The sequence below is a fragment of the Lycium barbarum genome, chromosome 8, assembly GCF_019175385.1.
Source record: "Lycium barbarum isolate Lr01 chromosome 8, ASM1917538v2, whole genome shotgun sequence".
NCBI classification, from domain to species: Eukaryota; Viridiplantae; Streptophyta; class Magnoliopsida; order Solanales; family Solanaceae; genus Lycium; species Lycium barbarum.
The window spans coordinates 128841166-128862189 of record NC_083344.1 but is presented as its reverse complement, the minus strand read 5'-3'; the positions used below and the strand labels follow the sequence as shown (position 1 = coordinate 128862189).

At 36.7% G+C, this 21024-nt stretch overlaps 2 protein-coding genes across 4 annotated transcripts; both read right to left on the bottom strand.

The window, feature by feature from the left end:
* Positions 1 to 1669: 1669 nt before the first annotated feature.
* Positions 1670 to 7879, bottom strand: LOC132607357 (asparagine--tRNA ligase, cytoplasmic 1-like). The gene is made up of 6 exons (XM_060321292.1): positions 7330 to 7879; positions 3744 to 4385; positions 3204 to 3460; positions 2992 to 3121; positions 2273 to 2331; positions 1670 to 2071 (listed from the first exon to the last, which is right to left on the bottom strand). Exons 1-6 carry the CDS (start codon positions 7801 to 7803, stop codon positions 1888 to 1890), a joined length of 1746 nt encoding a protein of 581 aa, XP_060177275.1. The 5' UTR covers positions 7804 to 7879; the 3' UTR covers positions 1670 to 1887.
* Positions 7880 to 12321: 4442 nt separating this feature from the next.
* LOC132607356 (polypyrimidine tract-binding protein homolog 3-like) lies at positions 12322 to 20897 on the bottom strand. Of its 3 annotated transcripts, none has more exons than XM_060321289.1 (15): positions 20802 to 20897; positions 19346 to 19409; positions 17362 to 17433; positions 17197 to 17273; positions 16976 to 17057; positions 15533 to 15656; positions 15195 to 15259; positions 15042 to 15091; positions 14733 to 14774; positions 14579 to 14630; positions 14438 to 14495; positions 14334 to 14347; positions 14063 to 14170; positions 13716 to 13859; positions 12322 to 12887 (listed from the first exon to the last, which is right to left on the bottom strand). In XM_060321289.1, the coding sequence occupies exons 2-15, from the start codon at positions 19400 to 19402 to the stop codon at positions 12498 to 12500; spliced, it is 1335 nt and encodes a 444-aa protein (XP_060177272.1). In that variant the 5' UTR covers positions 19403 to 19409; positions 20802 to 20897; the 3' UTR covers positions 12322 to 12497. The 3 variants fall into 3 exon arrangements, with proteins under 3 accessions (XP_060177272.1, XP_060177274.1, XP_060177273.1); XM_060321291.1 differs by having other exon boundaries at positions 14438 to 14492; XM_060321290.1 differs by lacking the exon at positions 20802 to 20897 and adding an exon at positions 19556 to 19612.
* Positions 20898 to 21024: the final 127 nt, after the last annotated feature.

The following is a 21024-nucleotide window of genomic DNA, read 5'->3' as shown; positions in this document are numbered from 1 at the left end:
AACCGCCTTGCATCAATTTACTTAAAACTTGTGTACCTGCCTCCGTCATATGTATATCTATACACACACAATATACATAAAATGCAAGTGTATGTTACGTTATAAATTTTGTCTTGATATTGCGTGGTAGGCTAAAAAATCAATTGATCCGGTTTTAAGCTAAAACCACATTAGTTGTAGATTTTGGTTAACAAGTGTATTTTCCTTTCGAATAGCTTATGTTTTCAGAAAATAAATTAGTTTTTGAACAATTGGTTAAGCTAAAACTAATTATTCCGAATTTAATTTCAAAACTAACTTCAAACCTATCTAAGAACCTTTTTTTTTTTTTTTTTTTTTGCGTACACTTTTTAACATCAGGTACTCATTCAATTGAATTTAAATTTTTTGATTAATAAAGTGATTTTATCCATTTCACCGCACAAATTGAAGATAACTAACAATTAATTGTTGCAACAAGTAAATTAGATAAAGAAGCTTAGGGGTAAAAATAACTCTTTCTAGCCTTTAGATTTGGGTTAAAGGGCCGCGAATGTGTGAGAAAGTTGTACGGTTTGTCTTTATCATCATGGGTTGGATATGGGAAAAAATATAAAATTAACCCACTATTTGTTTGTCCCATGGGAAAGTAATTATCACTGTGCACCTTAATTTATTACTTTATTTTGATTTTAATCTCTACTCTTAATTCAGTAGCACATTTTAAACACAGGAAATGAGAGAGACCTCGATTCTAATCACCATCCTCAAGATCTTCATGGAGAACTCTTCGTTTCGAAGAAATTGCACAGTTTTTCCTTCAAATGAGCTGATCTTTAATTTTGTACCTTTAGCAATCGAGCTTATACTAAGCAGGACATAAGTTTTTTAAGGGGCGAGGCATAACTTGTGTGATATTATGATACGAAAATAAAAATTTATGCTCCGCGAAAAAGTGAGTATCTTTTATGCGCGGGAAAAAAATTAAAAACCAACACAAAATAGGGCCATAAATGTCAATGAACCTTCGTTTCTCAATACAATTATTTCCATAATTTTATTCGGGCTATTGTGTCATAAGAAGAAATGAAAGGGCCAAGACTTACCAATCAAAGTTTTCGAAGTTGTCTGTTGCAGCTGTGATGTTTGTTTTCTCGGATATAATGATCAGAAATGCAACACGTAAGTCTTGGTGTTTTTGTTTTTTCTTGATGATTTTGTTTGACTTCTATTTTACTTTTGATATTCCTTTCTTTTCGAATATTGTCTGATCCTCCATCAACTCGGTCTGTCAATTCAAGTCAAGAAAGAAGAAAGATAAACAACGACATGTCGACATAGCTATAGAGTCTTATAAGCATTTATGAAGAAAGCCTCTGTATTTCTTCCCCTACATGCTTGATTTCATTTTTTCGGAAACTAAATTTAGATATACACGACTTGGTGATCTAATGTTCTTAGAAACTAGCAGGCGTCTCGGCGAAATCACATCCCAAAGTCCCCAACTTGTTTTGAGACTAAGACGTAATTGTTGTTGTAAACCATATCCCAAAGTAATGATAATCGGTTTTCTATACATCCATGGTTCAGAAAATGGCCAACAGACATGCTGTAATATCAGGTGCAGGATTTTAAGGCATGACATTTCAAAAATATAATTCTCCAGAAATCCTATAAAATGTTGCTCAGATTGTGGAAAATTTGACTTGATTTAATCAAATCAATAAAGATCACATACACAAGTGACAAAGCATTCGGGATATAAGATGAAATAAGCCACCAATGGCCGGCCTATAAGATGATATAGGTTTCTTGTATCTGAATTTGTTTGACTTGAATAACAATAGCAATGTGAGAAAATGGTATCATAATCTCAAAAAACTAGGCATCCATAACAATCAATATCATTTAAAGATCAGCTCTCCCTGGATATCTGGGGAAGGGAATGACATCCCGAATGTTCTCTAACCCGGTGGCGAAAAGAATCATTCGTTCAAAGCCTAAACCGAAACCACTGTGTTTTACAGTACCATAGCGCCTCAGGTCCAGATACCACTCATATGGCTCTAGTGGTAGACCCAAATCCAGTATCCTGTAATTAAAAAAAGGGTAATATCATCAAAATTCCATCATTTATTCATTGTCATAACCTTAAGTTAATTAGTAATTATTTTTCACCTAAGAACAAAGTGTAGGCCAAACAAACAGTAATCAAATTCTGGATTTTAATCACCAAACATAGGAACCAGATATATAATCTTGCTTTATCTACTACATAGCAAATTTGTCATACCTTGTTCTGAGGACCTCATAATCCTCTTCTCTTTGGCTTCCTCCAATTAGTTCTCCCACCTGCAGAGGAACACAAACATTTGTTTATGCAGCGGCAGACAAGTTTACTCATGACATTGAAATGTAAAATTGTAAGGGAGATGCTGGAAGGGTCACTGCAGGTAAGTGTATCTGTTCTTTGAGAAAAAATACAGCTGATTCTTCTGCTCTTAGTATATACTTTCCAGAAAAGCTAAAGGCATGCAGGCTGGTCAGACGTACAATTCCTTTCCCTGTAGCCAAAAGGTGGCTTCACTGCACGGGCAACATTCTGTTTGATTTAGTTAGTAACCAATTTTTGTTTTTTCGTTTTTTCCAAGAACAACAATGTTCTGGTGAGATCAAGAGAGATAGGAACTCATACGAGTGAACAGTTTTGGGGAAAAGCTTTGTTTAAGCTTATGCAAATCCCTCTTGAAAAAGCTTAAGCAAACACCTTTGAGGAAATTGTTTGCGAGATTTCAAAACATTTTCGACAGACGAGCACCACCATTTCAAACAGATATTCAGCTCAGCTACTGATTCTCTAACAGGAAATCTATGCATTAGCTGCAAAAAATTAGTTTACTTTCCATTGATTTACATCAAAGCATTCATCTATACGTTTTTGAAGTGTAACCTGCTTATTTTAAGACTAAAAGGGTATGTCTTCCCGCATGCAAGCAGATTCAACAAGCCTACCTTTGGTACAAGCAGATCCATGGCAGCAACTGTCTTATTGTCCTCGTTCACCTTCATGTAAAATGCTTTTATCCCTTTTGGATAGTTGTACACAATAACAGGTGCCTTAAAATGCTCTTCGGTCAAATATCTAGAATCAAGGTAAATCATGAATCAAGATAGCTATAGAAATACAGAGCAGATCCAATAGGCAGACTATGGAAAAAGAGTACCTTTCATGTTCAGATGCTAAGTCAATCCCCCATTCTACTTTATTTTCAAATTTCTTCCCTTTAGTAACTGCTACCCCTAGAATGCCAATGGCTTCTGTATAAGTTATCCTATGGCAGTTTGATGAGGCAACCATTCTAAGTCTACTCAGAGCATCTTTATCTACAAATTTAGTTATAAATTCCATGTCATCAAGGCAATTGTCAAGTAACCACTGACACAGAAACTTCACATACGCCTCAGCACAATTCATATCATCCTGCCAAAGGAATACAAATTTGAGTAATGGAAACTAAAGAAACCCAACAAGAACCCCTTCAGAAATTCTATAAATATGCTAGATGTAGCGTCTGATGTAACCTTTCTGCTTTATTGTCATTCATGTGCCGCTCATATTCATTAACTATTTGAACTTGAAACTTTATCATGTAAGAGACCGCGAGTTTAAATTGATTTCGTATCTGAGTGAAACTTATCTGTCTAGACATTTTGCTCTAGAAAATATTGTATATAGCACCATGACACAATTACTACATGAATACCTGGATATCAGCAAAAGCAATTTCAGGCTCCACCATCCAGAACTCCGCAAGATGCCGAGTTGTGTGAGACTGTTCAGCTCGAAAAGTTGGTCCAAAAGTATACACACTAGAAAGTGCACAGGCATAGGTTTCAACTTGGAGTTGGCCAGACACTGTCAAGAAAGCTTGTCGTGCAAAGAAATCCTCAGAGTAATCAACTTTTCCATCCTTTTTAGGAATACCAGCAGAGAGTCTATATCTTTCTCCCAATTTAAATCTGTCTTGCAACTTCAGGAGATTCTCTTTAGCTCTTTGTAGCTCAGCAACTGCAGCACTGATTTTCTTGTTGATGTCTGCAATACTGGGATCAGTTTTCTCCATGCTCGCCTTACCAGCTTTTAGCTGAGCAACTGCCTCACCTCTCTCTTTGACAAGTTGCTCAGCAGCTTTAATGTCAGATTCTGAAGGAGCGGGATTCTCTTTCAGCTCCTTCTCCAATTTTTCAGCATCGCTTAACAAACTAGTAACTTGGAACATCTCACCAGCACCCTCACAATCACTTGTTGTGATGATTGGGGTGTGGATATAAAGAAACCCATTCTGCTGGAAGAATGTATGGGTGGCATAAGCTAAGGCATTACGGATTCTTGCAATAGCAGAAATCTGAAAATGGAAAATCCTGGATTATAATTAAATAATTTAACGACAGATTCTAATATAATCCACTATTTAGTGTCGTCAGCAAACAGATAGGAGTTCAAAGCAATGCCTTTTTTTGTTCACTTCTATCTCTTAGATGTTTCAGAGAGGAAAAAATAAGAACTAGAAGAAAATGCATATGCTCAAAAAGTAGATTCTTATCAGAAAACATTAGTTTCACTAACACAACAACACACCCAGTGTAATCCCACAAGTGGGATCTGGGGAAGGTAGGATGTATGCAGACCCTACCCCTACCCTACCTTTGTGGGGTAGAGAGGTTGTTTTCGACAGACCCTCAGCTCAAAAGAAAAGAAAATGAAGCAGGGCTGCAGGAAAAAAATATGACCACACAGTAGCAAGATACAAAGCAAATAAAACAAGACACGAAGACAGGCTAGAGAGAAAAAAATTACGCCAGCGAAGTGGCAAGATAGGCAGTCAAAGAAGCAACAGGCAACAGGTAAGGGCAGCAAAGTGGCAAGTTTCACAAACATGTTAACCGATAATAAAAAAGATCCACAATCATGTTAACCCAATGATTACATTTAAATTTAAGTACTTAGTAAATATGAATTTATGTTGGAATACAACCAATTGTTCCCTACAAATCAACTACATCCCGATTCCAAACTAGTTGGGTCCGGCCATGAATTCTCTAAATCGATCAAATTCTTTTCAGATCCAACACATGCCACCTCACATCTTCTTTCAGTTAAGATGAGTACTAATTATAAAGACTTGGAAAAAGCAAAATCAAAACAATCCACAATACAAATTCATACGCTAAACTACCCACTTCTTTTCTGCAAATAACAGTTTAATAATATGTGTGTGTGTGTGTGTTTAATTGCACTACATGGTGTGAGCCCAACTGTCGATAATATTAGAGTAAGTGCCTGTTTGGCCATGGAAAGTTTTTTCCCGGAATTTATTCCGGGAAAACTGTTTGGACATAGAATTGTTACACTTTTTCAGAAGTTAATTTCAGAATTCGAAAATCTCCAAAAAACTGTTTTCACAATTTTCACTCCAATGGGACCCGTTTGGCCATGGGTAGTTTTCACTTTTTACGGAATATTATTCCGGAGAACTGTTTGGACATAGAACTGTACAATTTTCCGAAATTCAACTTGAAGTTGAATTCCGGAATTCGAAAAACTCAAAAAAAAAAAAAACTGTTTTCGCAATTTTCACTGCAAATCACTCATAAAATCCAAAAAAACTCCAATTTGTATTCATCTCCAAACACAATTCCAATTTCCAAACACCACTTCCAACTTGAAAATAAATACTACTATTTTCCAACTTTCAAAATTCTTACGTCCAAATGCCCACCTAGTCACTCAAAAACAACTCCAATTTGTATTCATGTCCAAACACAACTGCAATTTCCATATACTATTTTCAACTTAGAAAACAAATACTACTGTTTTTTTTTTTCTTTTCAAATTTCACAATTTTATGTCCAAACGCCCACTAAATACCATGGGGATGAATCAGAGCAGATGCAAAAAAACTGTGTGTACGCAGATTTACTTGTTAAGGTGTGTGCTTATGCTGTATCGTTAACAATAAATTATTGTAAAATCAATTAGGAGTAAAAATGAGACAGATAATTATAGTATTAGCTCTCGAGCGCAGATGAACAACATCCCTTGAAAACTCAAGCGTTAACTTAGTTTTCGGCAATGGATACTGCTTGTACACAGATTTACAAAACCCCAGCATGAAACCCAAAGATTTTGAGCAAAACCCAAAAACAAAAACCAGTCCTTTTTATGAATTAAATCAAGAACCCACCAGAAGAACAATCTGGAAGCAAAAACTGATTAACGAAGTGATATTGATAATTTGATACACACAGCCTCAAAGAAATAAAGCAGTTCACATCAAGAACACTGATGCAATAACATAGAACAAGCAAAAAGGGTGGACCGTTAGAAAAAAAAAATCAGAAAGTTACCCAAGATTACAGAAATGAGATAGATAATTACAAAGATTTGTAAAAAGCAAAATCAAAACAATCCACAATATAAATTCATACGCTAAACCACCCAATTCTTTTGTGCAAATAATTGTTTAATAATGTATGTATATTGAATTGTACTATGTGGTGTGAGCCCAACAGTCAATACTTTATGTGGTGTGAGCCCAACAGTCAATACTTTAAGAGCAAATCCCACGGGATGAATCCCAGCACAGGCAAAAAAAATGCTTGCACGCAGATTTATTAATTGCACTGTATCATTAATCCGCCTCTACAATAAATTATGGGAAAATTAAAGCTAAATACCATTCAGCCATCAAGTTTACAATATATCTCCATAGTGTATAGGTAGTGTATAGTTTATACTAGATACACAAATATACATATGATATACATATCTACACATATAATATAGAGGTAAAGAAGCAAATGTAGAGGGAGCAGAACAGTTGGTAGACTTTTTAGGACGCCTGTAAATAGTTATCTCAATGCTGAGGAATATAATTTACCAGTTTTCAAATAAAAAAATATACATATCTATACATATAATATACTTTCCTATACATATAACATACATTACCTATACAGCAGAAGTGTACAAGTAGTATATACTAGATGGCCGAAGGGTATATTTATGTATGTTTTCCATAAATAATTATAACATCAACAACAAACAAACATACCCAGTGTAATCCCACAAATTATTGTAACATTAAGAAGAGTAAAAATTAGATTAGACATAATTACAGTATTACACCCCGTGGCCATATTTCAGTTTATACCCGGGGAAAGAATTATACATAATGTATCAGCCTTGTATAAACGTGAATGGGCTAATCTAATAAATTATTGTAACATCAAAGAGGAGTAAAACTGTTAAAAAAAAAAAAAAAAAAAGAGAGAGATATAATTAATTACCGTGTTAGTTCTGGATCTTAGATGAACAACATCTCTCAAAAACTCAAGCGTTAACTTAGTTTTCGGCAAGGGATACTTAGCAGCATCAACAGTTCCCACAGATAACACTTTCTTAACACGTAATTCAACTTTTTGTTTAGCACTTTCAGGTGGAACTTTCAATTCACCTTCAACATGTACACAAGTACCAGTTAATACTAAATCACTTAATTTATGTACCGATGCATCAACTATTACTTGTAAATTTGATGGACATGAACCGTCGTTAACTTCCAGGAATGCGAATGAACCTTTGCCTTGTTCTCTACCCGTTTTAACCCAACCGCCGATTTTGATGACGTGTCCGGCTAGTCCGGATCCGCCGTCGGGTCGGGTTACGATGGATCGGATTGGGACTCGTTGTGAGAATTTGGATTCTGGTACGGTGTCGTTTAGGGTGAGGTTTTCTACCGGCGGCGTTGATTCGATTGACATTTTGGAGTTTTTGTTGGTTGAGGAAAGAACGTGAGGTTTATTTGGGTTCAATAAACCCTAGGGATATATTGGTCGTTATAATAGTTGAGATTGACACTGCTTATGTAAAATAAAATAATATCAAATAATAAGATATGTTATTCAAAATTAAGTTTAGATAAATTTTATATTTTGTTTGGTGAAAGATATGAATTTACCCGGATAAATTTATACATTCAACAAAATAAAGTATAAAATATAATGTCGAAATATCCTTCCTTATCCCGCGTACCAAATGACCCCAAGAAACTAATAACAAAAAATTAAAGAAATATCGTGTTGTTTTCTCTCCAACCCGTGTCTGGCACTTGCGGTACCCGACTTTATTTGATTTTCACACACGATGGGCTCATTCAAGAGGAAGCGCTCCATATCAAGAATCAGAGTTCGAACCGGAGATCTCCAGTTAAGAGAGGAATAATCTCATTCACTGCACTATGTCATTTGATGGTATTAAAAATTTTGTTGGCGTTTATGTTAAGATAATGGGCCCCCACCGTCTTATAATTCTGGGTCCGCCTCTGACTGCTCCATCAGTCTCTTTACAAAATGAATGACTTCTGTCGCCCAGCGCTCTGGCATGAATCCAAAATGGTTCTCGGAGATAAACACGCCTCTTTTTACCCACATCTCCACACCCTTTCCAAAACGTTCATAGTGTGGCTTAGAACCTCGATACCCATGTGTAGTTACAATTCTGAATGCCCCCCCCCCCCCCCCCCCCCCCCTCTTTTGTACAAAGCCATCGATGTGCTCCACCTCCATTCTTCGAACATTTTCGCCGTCTTAGAGATGACATTAAACAACATTGTCAGCCACTCCAAACCTGCCTTGCATGCTGTTACACCTTGGAAAATTCCCCGTTAACGTACAGTGAATAGGGTAGCGAAGAGCACAACGTATACGATGTTTTGATAAGTAAGAGATAGCATTTGATGATCCTAATCGAGATTCAAAGACATTAGACGTAAAGGAAGAAGGTTAACAAGGAAAGCAAAGGATATGTTGCGTGTCGGGTAAGAATTATGGGCGACGAGTTAATGATGGCGTAATGACGTCTTAGAGAAGAGTGATATCGTCCCTTAGATTGATATTGAGGTGTTTAACAAGTGTCAAGAAGGTTCCATAAGGATTAGAGATCAAACGAGTCGACGAAAACGAAATCGGAACAGTTGGGCATTATACGGCCCAACATACTGGCCGTATAAATTATACTGGCCGTATGTTAGGCCGTATAATTAGCCAAGAGGGACATCATTCTCTGGACCAAACATACGGCCATACATACGGCCCGTATAAAATGTACGGACCGTATGTTGGTCCGTATATCTTGGTCGGGATAGAAATTAAAATCATATAAGGACCATTCTCTCATTTTATTTCATTTCATTTTCACTTCTCCACACACCAAGAAACCTCTAGAACTTTCTCTATTGTCCATCAATAAGAAACCAAGGGAAAATCATAATCAACTATACCAAATCCATGAAATCAAGTGTATGAAACCTAATAAAAGTTCATCTACACCAAGAAAACTCAAGGGAAGTGAGTTAGGGTTTTGGTGCAAGAAGAGAAGCTTCACTCAAGTGTTGTTCATCCATCATCCAAGGTGAGTTTTATGATCATTCTTGATTGCTTAAGGTGTTGAAAGTTAAAAACACATGGATTGTAGAAAGATATAGAAAATGGGTCATAAATATGGGAATAGTGACATTGTTGGGTAAAGGTTTGGATTGAGTCATGACTATCGATATATTGTGATTGTAAATATGTTATTAATGACATTTAGACCATGGAATAAGTATTATATATGAGAAAACGCGATAGTGAGCTATAACCATAATTGTGGAGAAATTGAAGGGAAATGGTGAATTGTGAGAAATGTAAATGAATGATGATTGTTGTTTGCAATATTGTGAATATTGTTATGAACGTTTGAGAGTTGATATAGAATATGAGAAAAGTAGTAGAAACAAAGGAAATGCTGCCCAATTTTCCCTAGAAATAGTAACACGTTCTTATAGCCAATTAACTAATGTTGATGTGAATTCTCTTGAAGGTAGAAACGAGGGTATTGAAGGAGAACAAGCAAGCAATAGATTAGTTAAGCGTAAAAGGTATGTGAGACTAGTCCTTTCTTTCTATGGCATGAATCAAATGACATGATTTCTCCTTCTTCTCCATGAATCCTCTATATCCCGGAAAGCTAAGAGTCTATGTTCACGAATAGCTACATGAGATAAGAGATACATTACGAGTCCAATAATGATGATGCTGAACTTAAGTCTAAAGATCCTAGAGTTCATGGTATGATGTTCCTATCTAATTAATGATGCTATTTATCGGATACACTCACCTTATACACTATTCCCTTCAAGGTGAGGCCGGATACTTATGAATACTCCATAATGGAATCGGGGGTTCATGACCTTATGTCACCCCGACATAGCCATAGTTGTCTTCAAGTTCTAATGTATGTCTTAACGATAAATGTATAAGGATGCTAAGTCATGATATGTCTATGAAATGGTCAATAATGTAAGTTTGTGATATACTTACGCGAGGAATGAAAATGTTAAGTTATGAATGATTATGTGACGATATGATTACACCGTGCCTAGATGGTCGGACATGTCACCGCTAATGCGGGCTGCTTATGATTACACCGTGCCTAGATGGCCGGACATGTCACCGCTAATGCGGGCTGCTTATGATTACACCGTGCCTAGAGGGCCGGACATGACACCACTAGTGGGCGGCATATGATGGTTACCCGGACGCGGGTTAACGATGAGGATTATGATGTGATGATATATGCGCTGTGATGACATATGTACTACGGTTATATAAATATACGATATATGTATGAAATGTATGCACCTATGAAACTCATGCAGGTTATACCTTCCTCTTATGGCTCATGATTTTTCTATTATGTTTATTTCGTTCTTGTCTTACATACTCTGTATAATGTTCGTACTGACGTCCGTTTTCTTTGGACGCTGTGTTCATGCCCACAGGTAGACAGGGAGGTGAGCTTGATCCAGACTCGTAGGAGCTGTCAGCTGATTTGAGAGCACTCCATTGTTCCGGAGGTACTACTTGGTTAATTCTTTTGTATATATATATATATATATATATGTATATGTATTTTGGGCACGACGGGATCTTGTCCCGTCCATATGTCTAGTACTCTAGTAGAGGCTCGTAGATACGCATGTGTGGGTAGTATGGTCTCACGATGCTACAATTGTATATATATATATTATTATTTTGATAGCCGAAGGGCTTGTGTATGTAAAATTAATTATGTTTTCAAATGAAAAATGGTTGTCTTATGATTATGAGTATATAAATGGGAAATAAGTGTATAATGACTATGACGAGAAAGGAAATGAGTGGTGCTCGGTGGTTAGCCCCGGGTACCCGTCACGGCCCCTAGTCGGGTCGTGACACATGCGCTCTTCCAAAATTTTATCGGGATTTCGTCTGGCCCGATCGCTCTTCCCCAGCGCATCCTGCGAATAGCACCCTTACTTGCCTCAGTCTTTATCCTCCTACAATATCCAAAGTCACGACACCTCTCGGAGTGCTCCTACACTCTTTAAGAGATATTAAACCGTTGCTATTTTATTTACATTTTTGTAAAAGAAAAGAAAGATCGGGTAATATGAGAAGTTAAATTTTTTAATTTATTCTAAATAAAAAAAAGATATTTTTGGTGAGATGAATTTTAAAAAAAAAATGTATGACACATAGTAATAAATTGAGACGCCGGAGTATAAATTATGAAAAGTTTGTCAATTGAAGTGAAATAAATATTAAAGCTAAATATATTGATAATCCCTTAAATTTGTGTAAATTTTAATTAGACACTCCAATTATGATTTGTTCTCATTACTTCCAACTCAAATTTTGAGAAAAATAATAATTGTGTGTATTTTCAAATGCCTATTACTAAATAAATTAACCACTTAAAATAGTATAAAGTTGAACGATGAGCTTGTTATACAGAGTTAATAATTTATGTCCCTCTGAAAATCAATAAATACGACTATACTTTGGATCTTTTTCTCTCTTTCTCCTCTTTTTGATTTTCTTTTGAATTATTTATCAAATACGTGTAGACGACGTCAAATACTTGTCAAAGTTAAACCCCTTTTTTCTGAAGAGGACGACTGCACAATTATTCAAATGTTCATTGGATTTTTCTCGTCAAACACAAATAAAAAGCATTATACTTGCGTCTAAATTGTGCTTCACGAATCCAAAACTATAAACCTTAGAATACTTAAATATATGCAACAATTTGCTGCTACTACCAAAGGATGGAATGGAGAGAATTCTTACATTCTTAACCAGGTGTCTCAGCTTAGGATTTTGATTGACGAATAGAATTCCTCCACACTTAACTAGGAATCTCAGGTTTGAGCCTAACATATGGAAAAAAATCCTGATAGGAAGTTCATCCCCTTTAGCTGATGAAAACATTATCTCTATTGAAGAAGTTTGACTACCATATTAAAGTACAACACACTTCAATCTCCCTATATACCTTGAGCTCAAGTTAAGGAAGAAACTGAAGTCACAACAAAAGCAAAAGACACTGTTCAAATGTATATTTTCAGTATACTGTACCACAGTGTTCTTTTAACTCAGATGCTATGCAACTGAGAAAACGAAATCCGAATGGTCGAACCGCCAAGGGAAGTAACATGTTTACACACCAGTGCCTCAGTTGCCTGCTCCTCATTTTGAAAAAGAACAAGAGCCTGCTTCTTCCCATTCATTTCAAAAAGCTTAGTGTTCACAATGGGACCATGCTCCTCCAAATGTTCCATTATCTCTTCTTCCGTCACATCCTGAGGCAAGGTTGACAGATGGATCATCTTGGTGGGGGAGCAACAATACCGGTAGTTTTTGGCAGCATTCCGGTTGAAACGATTGAGATTTGAGTTCGAGTAATCATGTGTGTCTGGTCCGGTAGTAATATTTGGGTGCTTCGAATAGTTGACCTCCAAACGCTGGCCAAATAACATGGCACCCTATATCCAAAATACCAGGAGAAATTAACAAAGATGCACAATAATGCGAACAACATTAATATGAAGCAAAAGATATGCAAGGCTTAAATACAGGTAAGCTTGCAGTACTAATGGATCGGTTCTACAGTCCAAACTTGATGAACAACAATAATCTACTAACCATCTTTTACTGGGGTATAACTCATGTCATCCGGTAACTCACTGAAAATTCAGGAATCTATACTTAGTGCAAATGCAAGGGATATGCTACACAAGCTAGGAAAGAGAGTACAACTGCAAGGCTGTTAAGAAACACTGAACGAGGGAGCGTCTAGTAGTCTTGAATAGTTGTTTTAGGTACTTTATCTTCGTTGGAGTCATCAAACTCGTGCTTTTTGATGAAGTGAATGTTTTTTCTTGATCTGATAGGGAACATCCCCCCATAGACAAAAGGTAGAGAAACATGATTAGAAGGAGCAACCAAATGAAGTAAATAATTTATTGATCGGATAGGGAACATCCTCATAAACAAAAAGCAGAGAAACATGACTATACAAGCAACAACCAATCATCTATGCAAATTTGACATAGGATTTTATGTTGTTCCCATTTTATAACTTTGTGTAAAGCTTATGTGGCAGTAGCTTGGTGCTAAGTTTACACCTGAATAAGATACTTGTCAAAATATTACTCGGTGCTATGGGCAAAAACTAACTTCGGTGAAATTCTGAGGTTCTCCAAATGGTATCTTGGTTGCTGACACCATAGTGAGGAACAAATAAAATTCAAAAATTAATAAATAAATAAAATAAAGAAATATAGATTCAAAATGAATATCATCACTCAGACCTTCAAAAAGTGCACAGCCAGCTCTGCCTGGAAGCCATCACCCATCTGAACCAGAGCATGATCTGGTTTATTCCGCAGGAGCTTAACTCTGACAATGTTTCCATAAATGGAGAACAGATTAAAAAGCTTGTCCTCATCTATTCTCTGTAAAACGGAAAACCAATCAGTAAGGGAAAAATCAAGATAAGTAACCATGACCCTTAGAATTAATTTTATCAGGAAAAGATTTTTTTTTTTTTTTTTTAAAAGACGTCTTCTGGTATTCAAAGAACAAGATAAAACTGCGATCCTGGAATGAGGGTCCAAAAAAGGGGCAAACAAAAGGCTAATGTGACAGAGAATCTTACATCTGGATTTAAATTAGATACAAGAACAGTACACCTATCATTTGTCCCGCTTATGCCAGGGGGCAAACCGCCAGGAAAGGCAGCTGCAATGGCTGCAGCATTTCCCATCTATTCAAATGATAGCAAAGACAAATCAAGTTAGAGCTTTAAGGAAATTTGTGTGTGAACACAAGAAAGTGAGAGAAAGAAAGTGTGCCCCTGGATCTGATTGCACAGAGGGAGATAACCAAGAGATGTTAAATACTTCACATTTGATGAGAGAGATGCACACCTGAGGAAATCCAACTGGACAAACAAAAAGGGAGAAAACAGTTGAGAACACTAGACCAGGAAAATTTCACAATCACCATAATAAAATAGTTTTAACTTAAGCACCTCCACGAGGCCCAGAAACTTGCAAGGAGTACATGCCTCCTGCATCTCCATATCCCTGCTGTTACACAATGACAAAGCTTGAACTTAATCTATATTGGGAGACTCTTAAGTCCAACTAAAAACAGAAACAATGGAAACTACCTGAGGCGATTTGCCCTTCTGCTCTGCTGGTAGATTTGGGTTGGTGAAGTCCCTGCACAGATTGAGAATGCAGGACATGAATATTTCCTAATTGAAGAGAAAGGCTTCTTTCAATATGTATAAGAGGGAAAGAAAGAAAGCAATAACAATTTACCTCGAGCGTTCATTATTGTAGCTCACTTGCAATTCATCTAGGCTGAATCACAAAATTAGCCACGGTGAAGTCCCATAAGAGAAAAGATGCAAATATGTCCAACAACAACAACATACCCAGTGTAGTCCCACAGGTGGGGTCTGGGGAGGGTAGGATGTACGCAGACCTTACCCCTAGCTTTGTGGGGTAGAGAAGCTGTTTCCGATAGACCATCGACACAATAATGCATTTCCAAAACAGGCTTAAAAAAGCAAATTTGTGCATGCAGAAAAAAAGAACAGCACAATTTTAAAGGGATTAAAACCTTACTTTGAGAATTGTATGTCAAGTTGACAGCAGCCATCATATATATTACGCCCCTATTAAAAAATTTGTAAGCACTAAGCTTCACTATCTAAGATAAATAAACTGCACAAAATAATCGTCTCATGATAAGACACCTCTATGCAACACAAAGCATACCTGGAGAGAGTTCCTAGCAGAAACAGCATTCTGGAGTAATTGGTACTGAATTAAAGCTTGAAAACCTACAAGGTTCATAGCAAATATCAGAAGGAGTAAAAGATTATGCAGAAATGGAGCAAAGACTGCAAGTTTTGTAAATAGAATTTAAAATATGCTCCAGAAACAATTGAAGCAAGAAGCTAAATAGTTACATCCAAAATTGGAATCATATAACACAACAAAGAAGTGCGAGACTTCCATCCATGATCAAATTTCTAGCCAATCTTTAAATCCAGAATGAGAAACAAATTAAGAAGAAATTAGAACATAGAGAGAGAAAACTTGAAGGTGCTGACCAGCCGACTTCTGAAATGTCACGATCTTCTCAACAATTCCGTGAGGTGAAAAAACTTGATGCAGCACATCCACAGTCATAGGATATAGCACATGATGTATTGAAACTAAGAGAATTCGATTAGGCTGAGAGTCCAGAGAGCCGTACAGCAGAGCAGCATAGAGACAGAAGAGAGAGAAGGGAAGAGAATGAATAGGTGAAGAAAAGGAGAAGGAACTATTGCAATAATATTTCATCTCAGCAAGTAGAAAAGAAGTATACAGACAGACCAGAAAAGCATGCGAAAAGCAAGAAAATACATGAAAAGAAATATTGACTTGTACATAGCAACTGGTGCTTTGTTTCCTTTTGATATGGTTCTGAGTAATTTCAAGCACAAATGAGGCCCCACATCTCTGCCTTTAGAGAAGAGTTAAGAATAGGACTCTTAAGTGCTCATTAGGTACAAACTGAGATGAGCACTAATGTTGCTTCTCAATGCTTTAGGATAGTAACAGTACATAAATTACTGTAAAGGATCTTAGGGGTGATACTGAAACTGGTGGACTAAGTAAAACAGGTTAATTGTTGTCTTTAACCCTCAGTCAAATGAGGAGTTACCCTTCAATAACCTGTTTTCTCTCTCTCAGGTTACCGAGAAGACCATAGTTTCCTGGACAATACACAATCTTTCCAAAACATGGACTCTGTTTTTTCAGTGAAAAAGATCGGTTTCTGGGAAATAAGATTACTCAAATCCATAATCAATCTGGAACTATCCAATCATCTATATTACCATTCTGCTTGCCTTTCTATCCCCTAAAAGTCATACCTTTTGAGCACCTCCAACCGCATTAAATGCGTTAGTGTCAGAAATTGTGAGAGAGAACATTCAGTTAAGACCTTAGATCTGTAACACCATAAGCACCAGGCGCAAGAGTGGTGCCAGGTAGGCAAACATCTAACAGGTTAATTCATCTTCTCCATTCAATGCGATCACAAAATCTCAAATTTTCTCTTGGTGTCTCCATAATATGTCTATACATTAGTTTTAGCCATGTTCATCCACTTGTTATGAATTTGAGATACCATTACTTAACTCATTTGAATAAATATACACCCAATTCTGAAGGCTTCTTTTATGACGAGTGAAATCATTTATTACCCTATGGGCTTCACATAGTTATCTAACCAACCAGGAATTGGAAGTGAACTGTGTATTTATCAAAAATTATTAGTGCTCCTGAACTTCAAGTAAATAATAGAAATCTCTTTCAAGCATGCAACGAATCTGTAAAGCATGTAGGGCTAAATGCAAACCACAAATTATACTTGAAAAGTTTTCTAGTTTAAAGTCGACAAGGGTGGGTGTTTATGAGTATGTCACCCAGGGACACCATTAGTATTGAGTTCAATATAAGTGATGCACAAAGCCACCTCTTATAAAACAAAAAAAACCACTGACCTCATCACCTCGCCCTTGGGTATTCTGATCCATGGTTGTCAGTTCTTGATGAGATGAAAATTGTACATAAACATTTCTCCCCCTATGAACAAGCAAAATGATGCCACCAATGAACAAGAAGATGTAGCAAAGTGTAGCTCTTGAAAGCTTAGCAAACATAGTAGTTTGAGAAGCTACATAAATATCCCAGTTGGATATAAAAGTTTTCTGTTAGAAGGTACCTTATGCTGGGCTGAACATTTGAATAGAACTGCATTGCATTTACAGCAGAAGGAACATCTTGCATTTGCAAGAGGGCCTGTACGTCCATGAAATATAATTAATTAAAGGGACAGCAACTTCCTCGAATCATTCTGCCAATCAAAATAAATATATAAAAGAAGCACCTGATTTTTTGCCCTAAGCATTACAAGTTTGGTAATGACTCCAAACGGCTGAAATAGCTGAAGCAAGTCATTCTGAAAAAACAACACAGGAATCATTGCATACCTATACCATCACATTCTTGCTAGTCACAATAGAGTGGAAAAGAGAACTAATAGTAGAAAGAAATCCAAGAAGAGGAAGGATTTGCTGCTCCACTCAGGTGTAAATATTTACTACCACAAAGTACAAAGTGTTCCCATCCTTCAAACTGTGTTAATACTAACATCAAATTAAAGCGGCATAATGCTAACTGCTTCTCTTTTGGACATTCAAGTGAGGTGGAAATCAAATGCAGAGAAGCCAAAAAAACTAATGTAACCAGATCTTTAGAATGATTTATAAACACTTCGCGAACTTTCTACCTTCAATGATAGGTGCTAGAATAATCTCCTCAAATTAAATGATCATTCTACGGCAGTTCTAAAGAATGGGATGCTAACCCATTGTGTGTTGCCCGTTTTAATCATTTATCACAAACTCTCCTATCTTTTTTTTATTTTTATTTTTAAATCTTAATTGTGGGAATTCGTTTTGTATGTACTTCTGACATGCACATCAGGTCCTCGGGCTATTTTAGCTAATTACATAAATGACCTCAATCTTGGAAATAGTACAATATAATAAGTAAAACGGAAACGGGCCAAATATACCCCTGTGCTATCTGAAATAGTTTAAATATAGCCTCCGTTTCACTATCCATTTAATTAAGACCCTACTGTTATACGATGACACAAATATACCCCTAATTTAAACGCAAAGCCACATGGCATCACATGAACATAAAACCCACCCCTAAATTTTTACCCATTACCCAACCCACTTTTTTTTTTTTCTTTTTTTTTTTCCTTTGGAGAAACTGGTGCTGTACCCATTACCCAACCCACTTACCCCACATTGAGTTAAGAAAGTATATTTTAAACCTAAATATTTAAGAGAAGTGCCTTACACCGTCTTATCTTCCCTATTTTATAATAGAGAATTTAACAGACCCCATAACTCTGCATTTAAGAAATTAATCCTCCCTTTTGTGTGCTTTTATTGCTGCTTTGCCTGAAAACACAGCCATGGAGGAGCAGACTAGTGGTAATAATCTAACAGATAGACAGAAAGTGATACAATACACAAATTCATACATATGCAAAAGGGGCAGTTGATTAGAGCAAAAAAGAAATCACTGGCATGCCAGAGATGGTAAACAACCCTGAAAATTCATGGACGATCAGACTAGTGGTAAGAGTCTAGTAGATAGACAGAAACTGACATACAATACACAGATTCATACATATGCAAAGGGAGCAATTGATTAGAGCAAAAAAGAAATCACTGGCACGCCGGAGATGGTAAACCACCCTGAAAATTCCCCATTAATTCTCCACTTCCGTCATGTTTTAGCTAAAAAAATTGGGGACCAACATCTGAAATGGGGTCGTCAATGAGCCCGTAAAACTTTTAGGGCTTCGATTTTGTTGCCCGATGAGCTATTTTCTAAAATAGCAACCAAATTCCATGGCAGCAATTTAGAGGCTTTGCTTTTAATACAAAGAAGAAAAAAATAGTCTTGAAATTGGGTTTGGGTGTGGGTTTTATGTTCAAGTGATGCCACGTGTTATTCCATTAAATTAGCGGTATCTGTGTCATAGTATAACGGTAGGGTCTTAATTAAACAGGTAGTGCAACAGAGGGTATAATGCTAGAAGCACTCTGCTTTCAATGAAGCAGCCATAAGACGAATGGTGCTGAGAAAATAATTCGAACATAGTAAAGCAAAATAATTCTAGTTCACGCATACAGGGAGCTCACAGATCACGCATTTTACTCACTAGAATAGATGCCTGTCTAAGAATGAAGACAAGAAAGAGCAAGCGGGAGAGGGAGAGAGATTTGGGGGGGGGGGTGTGTGTTTGGGGGGGGGGGAGGTAATCAGTACACAATCCAGATATCTACCTCTGAGATCTCATGGCCCACGTTGCGAACATGAATGACCTTTGATGGCTCTGTCATTTTTGACCTGAATCATAAAAACAATTAATGGCATCGAAATAAAATAGGCCCCTCATATGCATGACAAAGTCACATTATGCCGAAGAATAACTAAGCACGTGCAAGACAAGAATTTAGTCACAGTGGAAAGCCAGCTTAAGAAAAGGATCAGACCTATGAGAATTCAGAATGAAAGAGTCTCTTAGGTCATTTTGATCACAAACATCACTTCCTAAAGAAAGTTAGAGTCAACCACGAGTGAGAACACTACCATCTACTGGCAAAACTATGCCTTCGTATCTCATTTGTAAGTAATGGAAAATCAACAAGTAAGAAAGAAGGTAAATATGCAACAAATTCAGCTATTACCGAGAAATAGTGAAGCTATGGATAATAGTAAAAGTGTACACGTGACATGTTTATTGCCATTTGCACCCAACTCCTACAGCCTAAACAGGATATCTTAAGACATTTACATTGTTACCAAAACTTTTAATTTCTTTAGAAGAAACATGGATAGAATTCAAATTGTGCTTAGCACTAATTAGGTATCTCTAATAACAGACACATACAAGTTGACAATCAAATCAGTTACACCATTAGCTCAAATACTTTACTAAACCCAAAGAGATCCCGTTCATGCCATACATCCACCACACGTTCATGAACTTGCCCACGGGGTCTTTCTTCCTTTGTGGGTCATACGGTAAACCCCATCACCGAAAACCACCCATTTCCCGGAGTAAACAGCGACCCTTGAGCACTTTTAGTCCCCTGGTGATTCAAAATTCAAAATACCATTTTTTTTTTCTAACTTCCTCTAAGATGTTTCATCCCTTTTTAGGGTACATTATATTGTGTCTACTGTCCAGGATGATTACTTATTAGTTGCATCCTCAGGCTTAGACAATCTATAGAACACAGACACTTCCTCTGCTTCCTAAGTAGAGCAGAACTGGCGGACCCAGGATTTTGAGTTCGGGGGTGCTGAATCCAGGAATTTTGAGTTCGGGGTGCTCTATTAACTATTTATATCTGTTTCCTTTATATTTTCTATACAGCTATACACTCCGTGACTGAATTTAATTGGTGCTGGAGCACCCAAAAATTGTACATGGGTCCGCCACTGGCAGAACATATGCATAGATTAACTTTCCAATAGCTGAAACAACTTCCTAACTACTAGAAACAGCTTAATCATTAGAACCGAACTAATTTAGGATTGACGTGCAGTTGATTGATATCGATTGAAGTTACTGACCCCAGAAAAAATTATATCGATTGATTTAAGTTTTATATCAAATTTAACCATTTTTAAACACAATTGAGTGATTCTAACTCAATTTTATTTAATAGCAGCTCAAGAGTAGCAATAATAGTGAATTAAACACATAATTAATGAACTGAATTAAGATCTGACCTTCAGAGAGCGAGAGAGAATTAGGGCTTGAGTGCCGATGCGTTATTTTCAGTGTTGTGTTTAAAGCTGTGTTTTGCTATGTGAGATTGACATTACTGCCCCCCTTGGGAACAGAAATATAATACAAAAAGCTGTCTTTTTGGTAATTTTTTGCGAAAGTAGACATGAGGTAAGAAATTCCGTGTTTTGATGAGATTTTGAATTTATGTTGATTCTATTTCAA

Excerpts from the sequence above, each read along its gene's own strand:
- LOC132607357 (XM_060321292.1), bottom strand. The coding sequence starts at position 7,803 with ATGTCAATCGAATCAACGCCGCCGGTAGAAAACCTCACCCTAAACGAC. Across the intron at positions 2,332-2,991 it reads TGGATCTGCTTGTACCAAAG|GTGGGAGAACTAATTGGAGG; the intron begins GTAGGCTTGTTG and ends GTTCCTCTGCAG. Across the intron at positions 2,072-2,272 it reads TATGAGGTCCTCAGAACAAG|GATACTGGATTTGGGTCTAC; the intron begins GTATGACAAATT and ends TTTTAATTACAG.
- LOC132607356 (XM_060321289.1), bottom strand. The coding sequence starts at position 19,402 with ATGACAGAGCCATCAAAGGTCATTCATGTTCGCAACGTGGGCCATGAG. Across the intron at positions 15,260-15,532 it reads GACATTTCAGAAGTCGGCTG|GTTTTCAAGCTTTAATTCAG; the intron begins GTCAGCACCTTC and ends TGAACCTTGTAG. Across the intron at positions 12,888-13,715 it reads TGGCTGTGCACTTTTTGAAG|GGTGCCATGTTATTTGGCCA; the intron begins GTCTGAGTGATG and ends TTTTGGATATAG.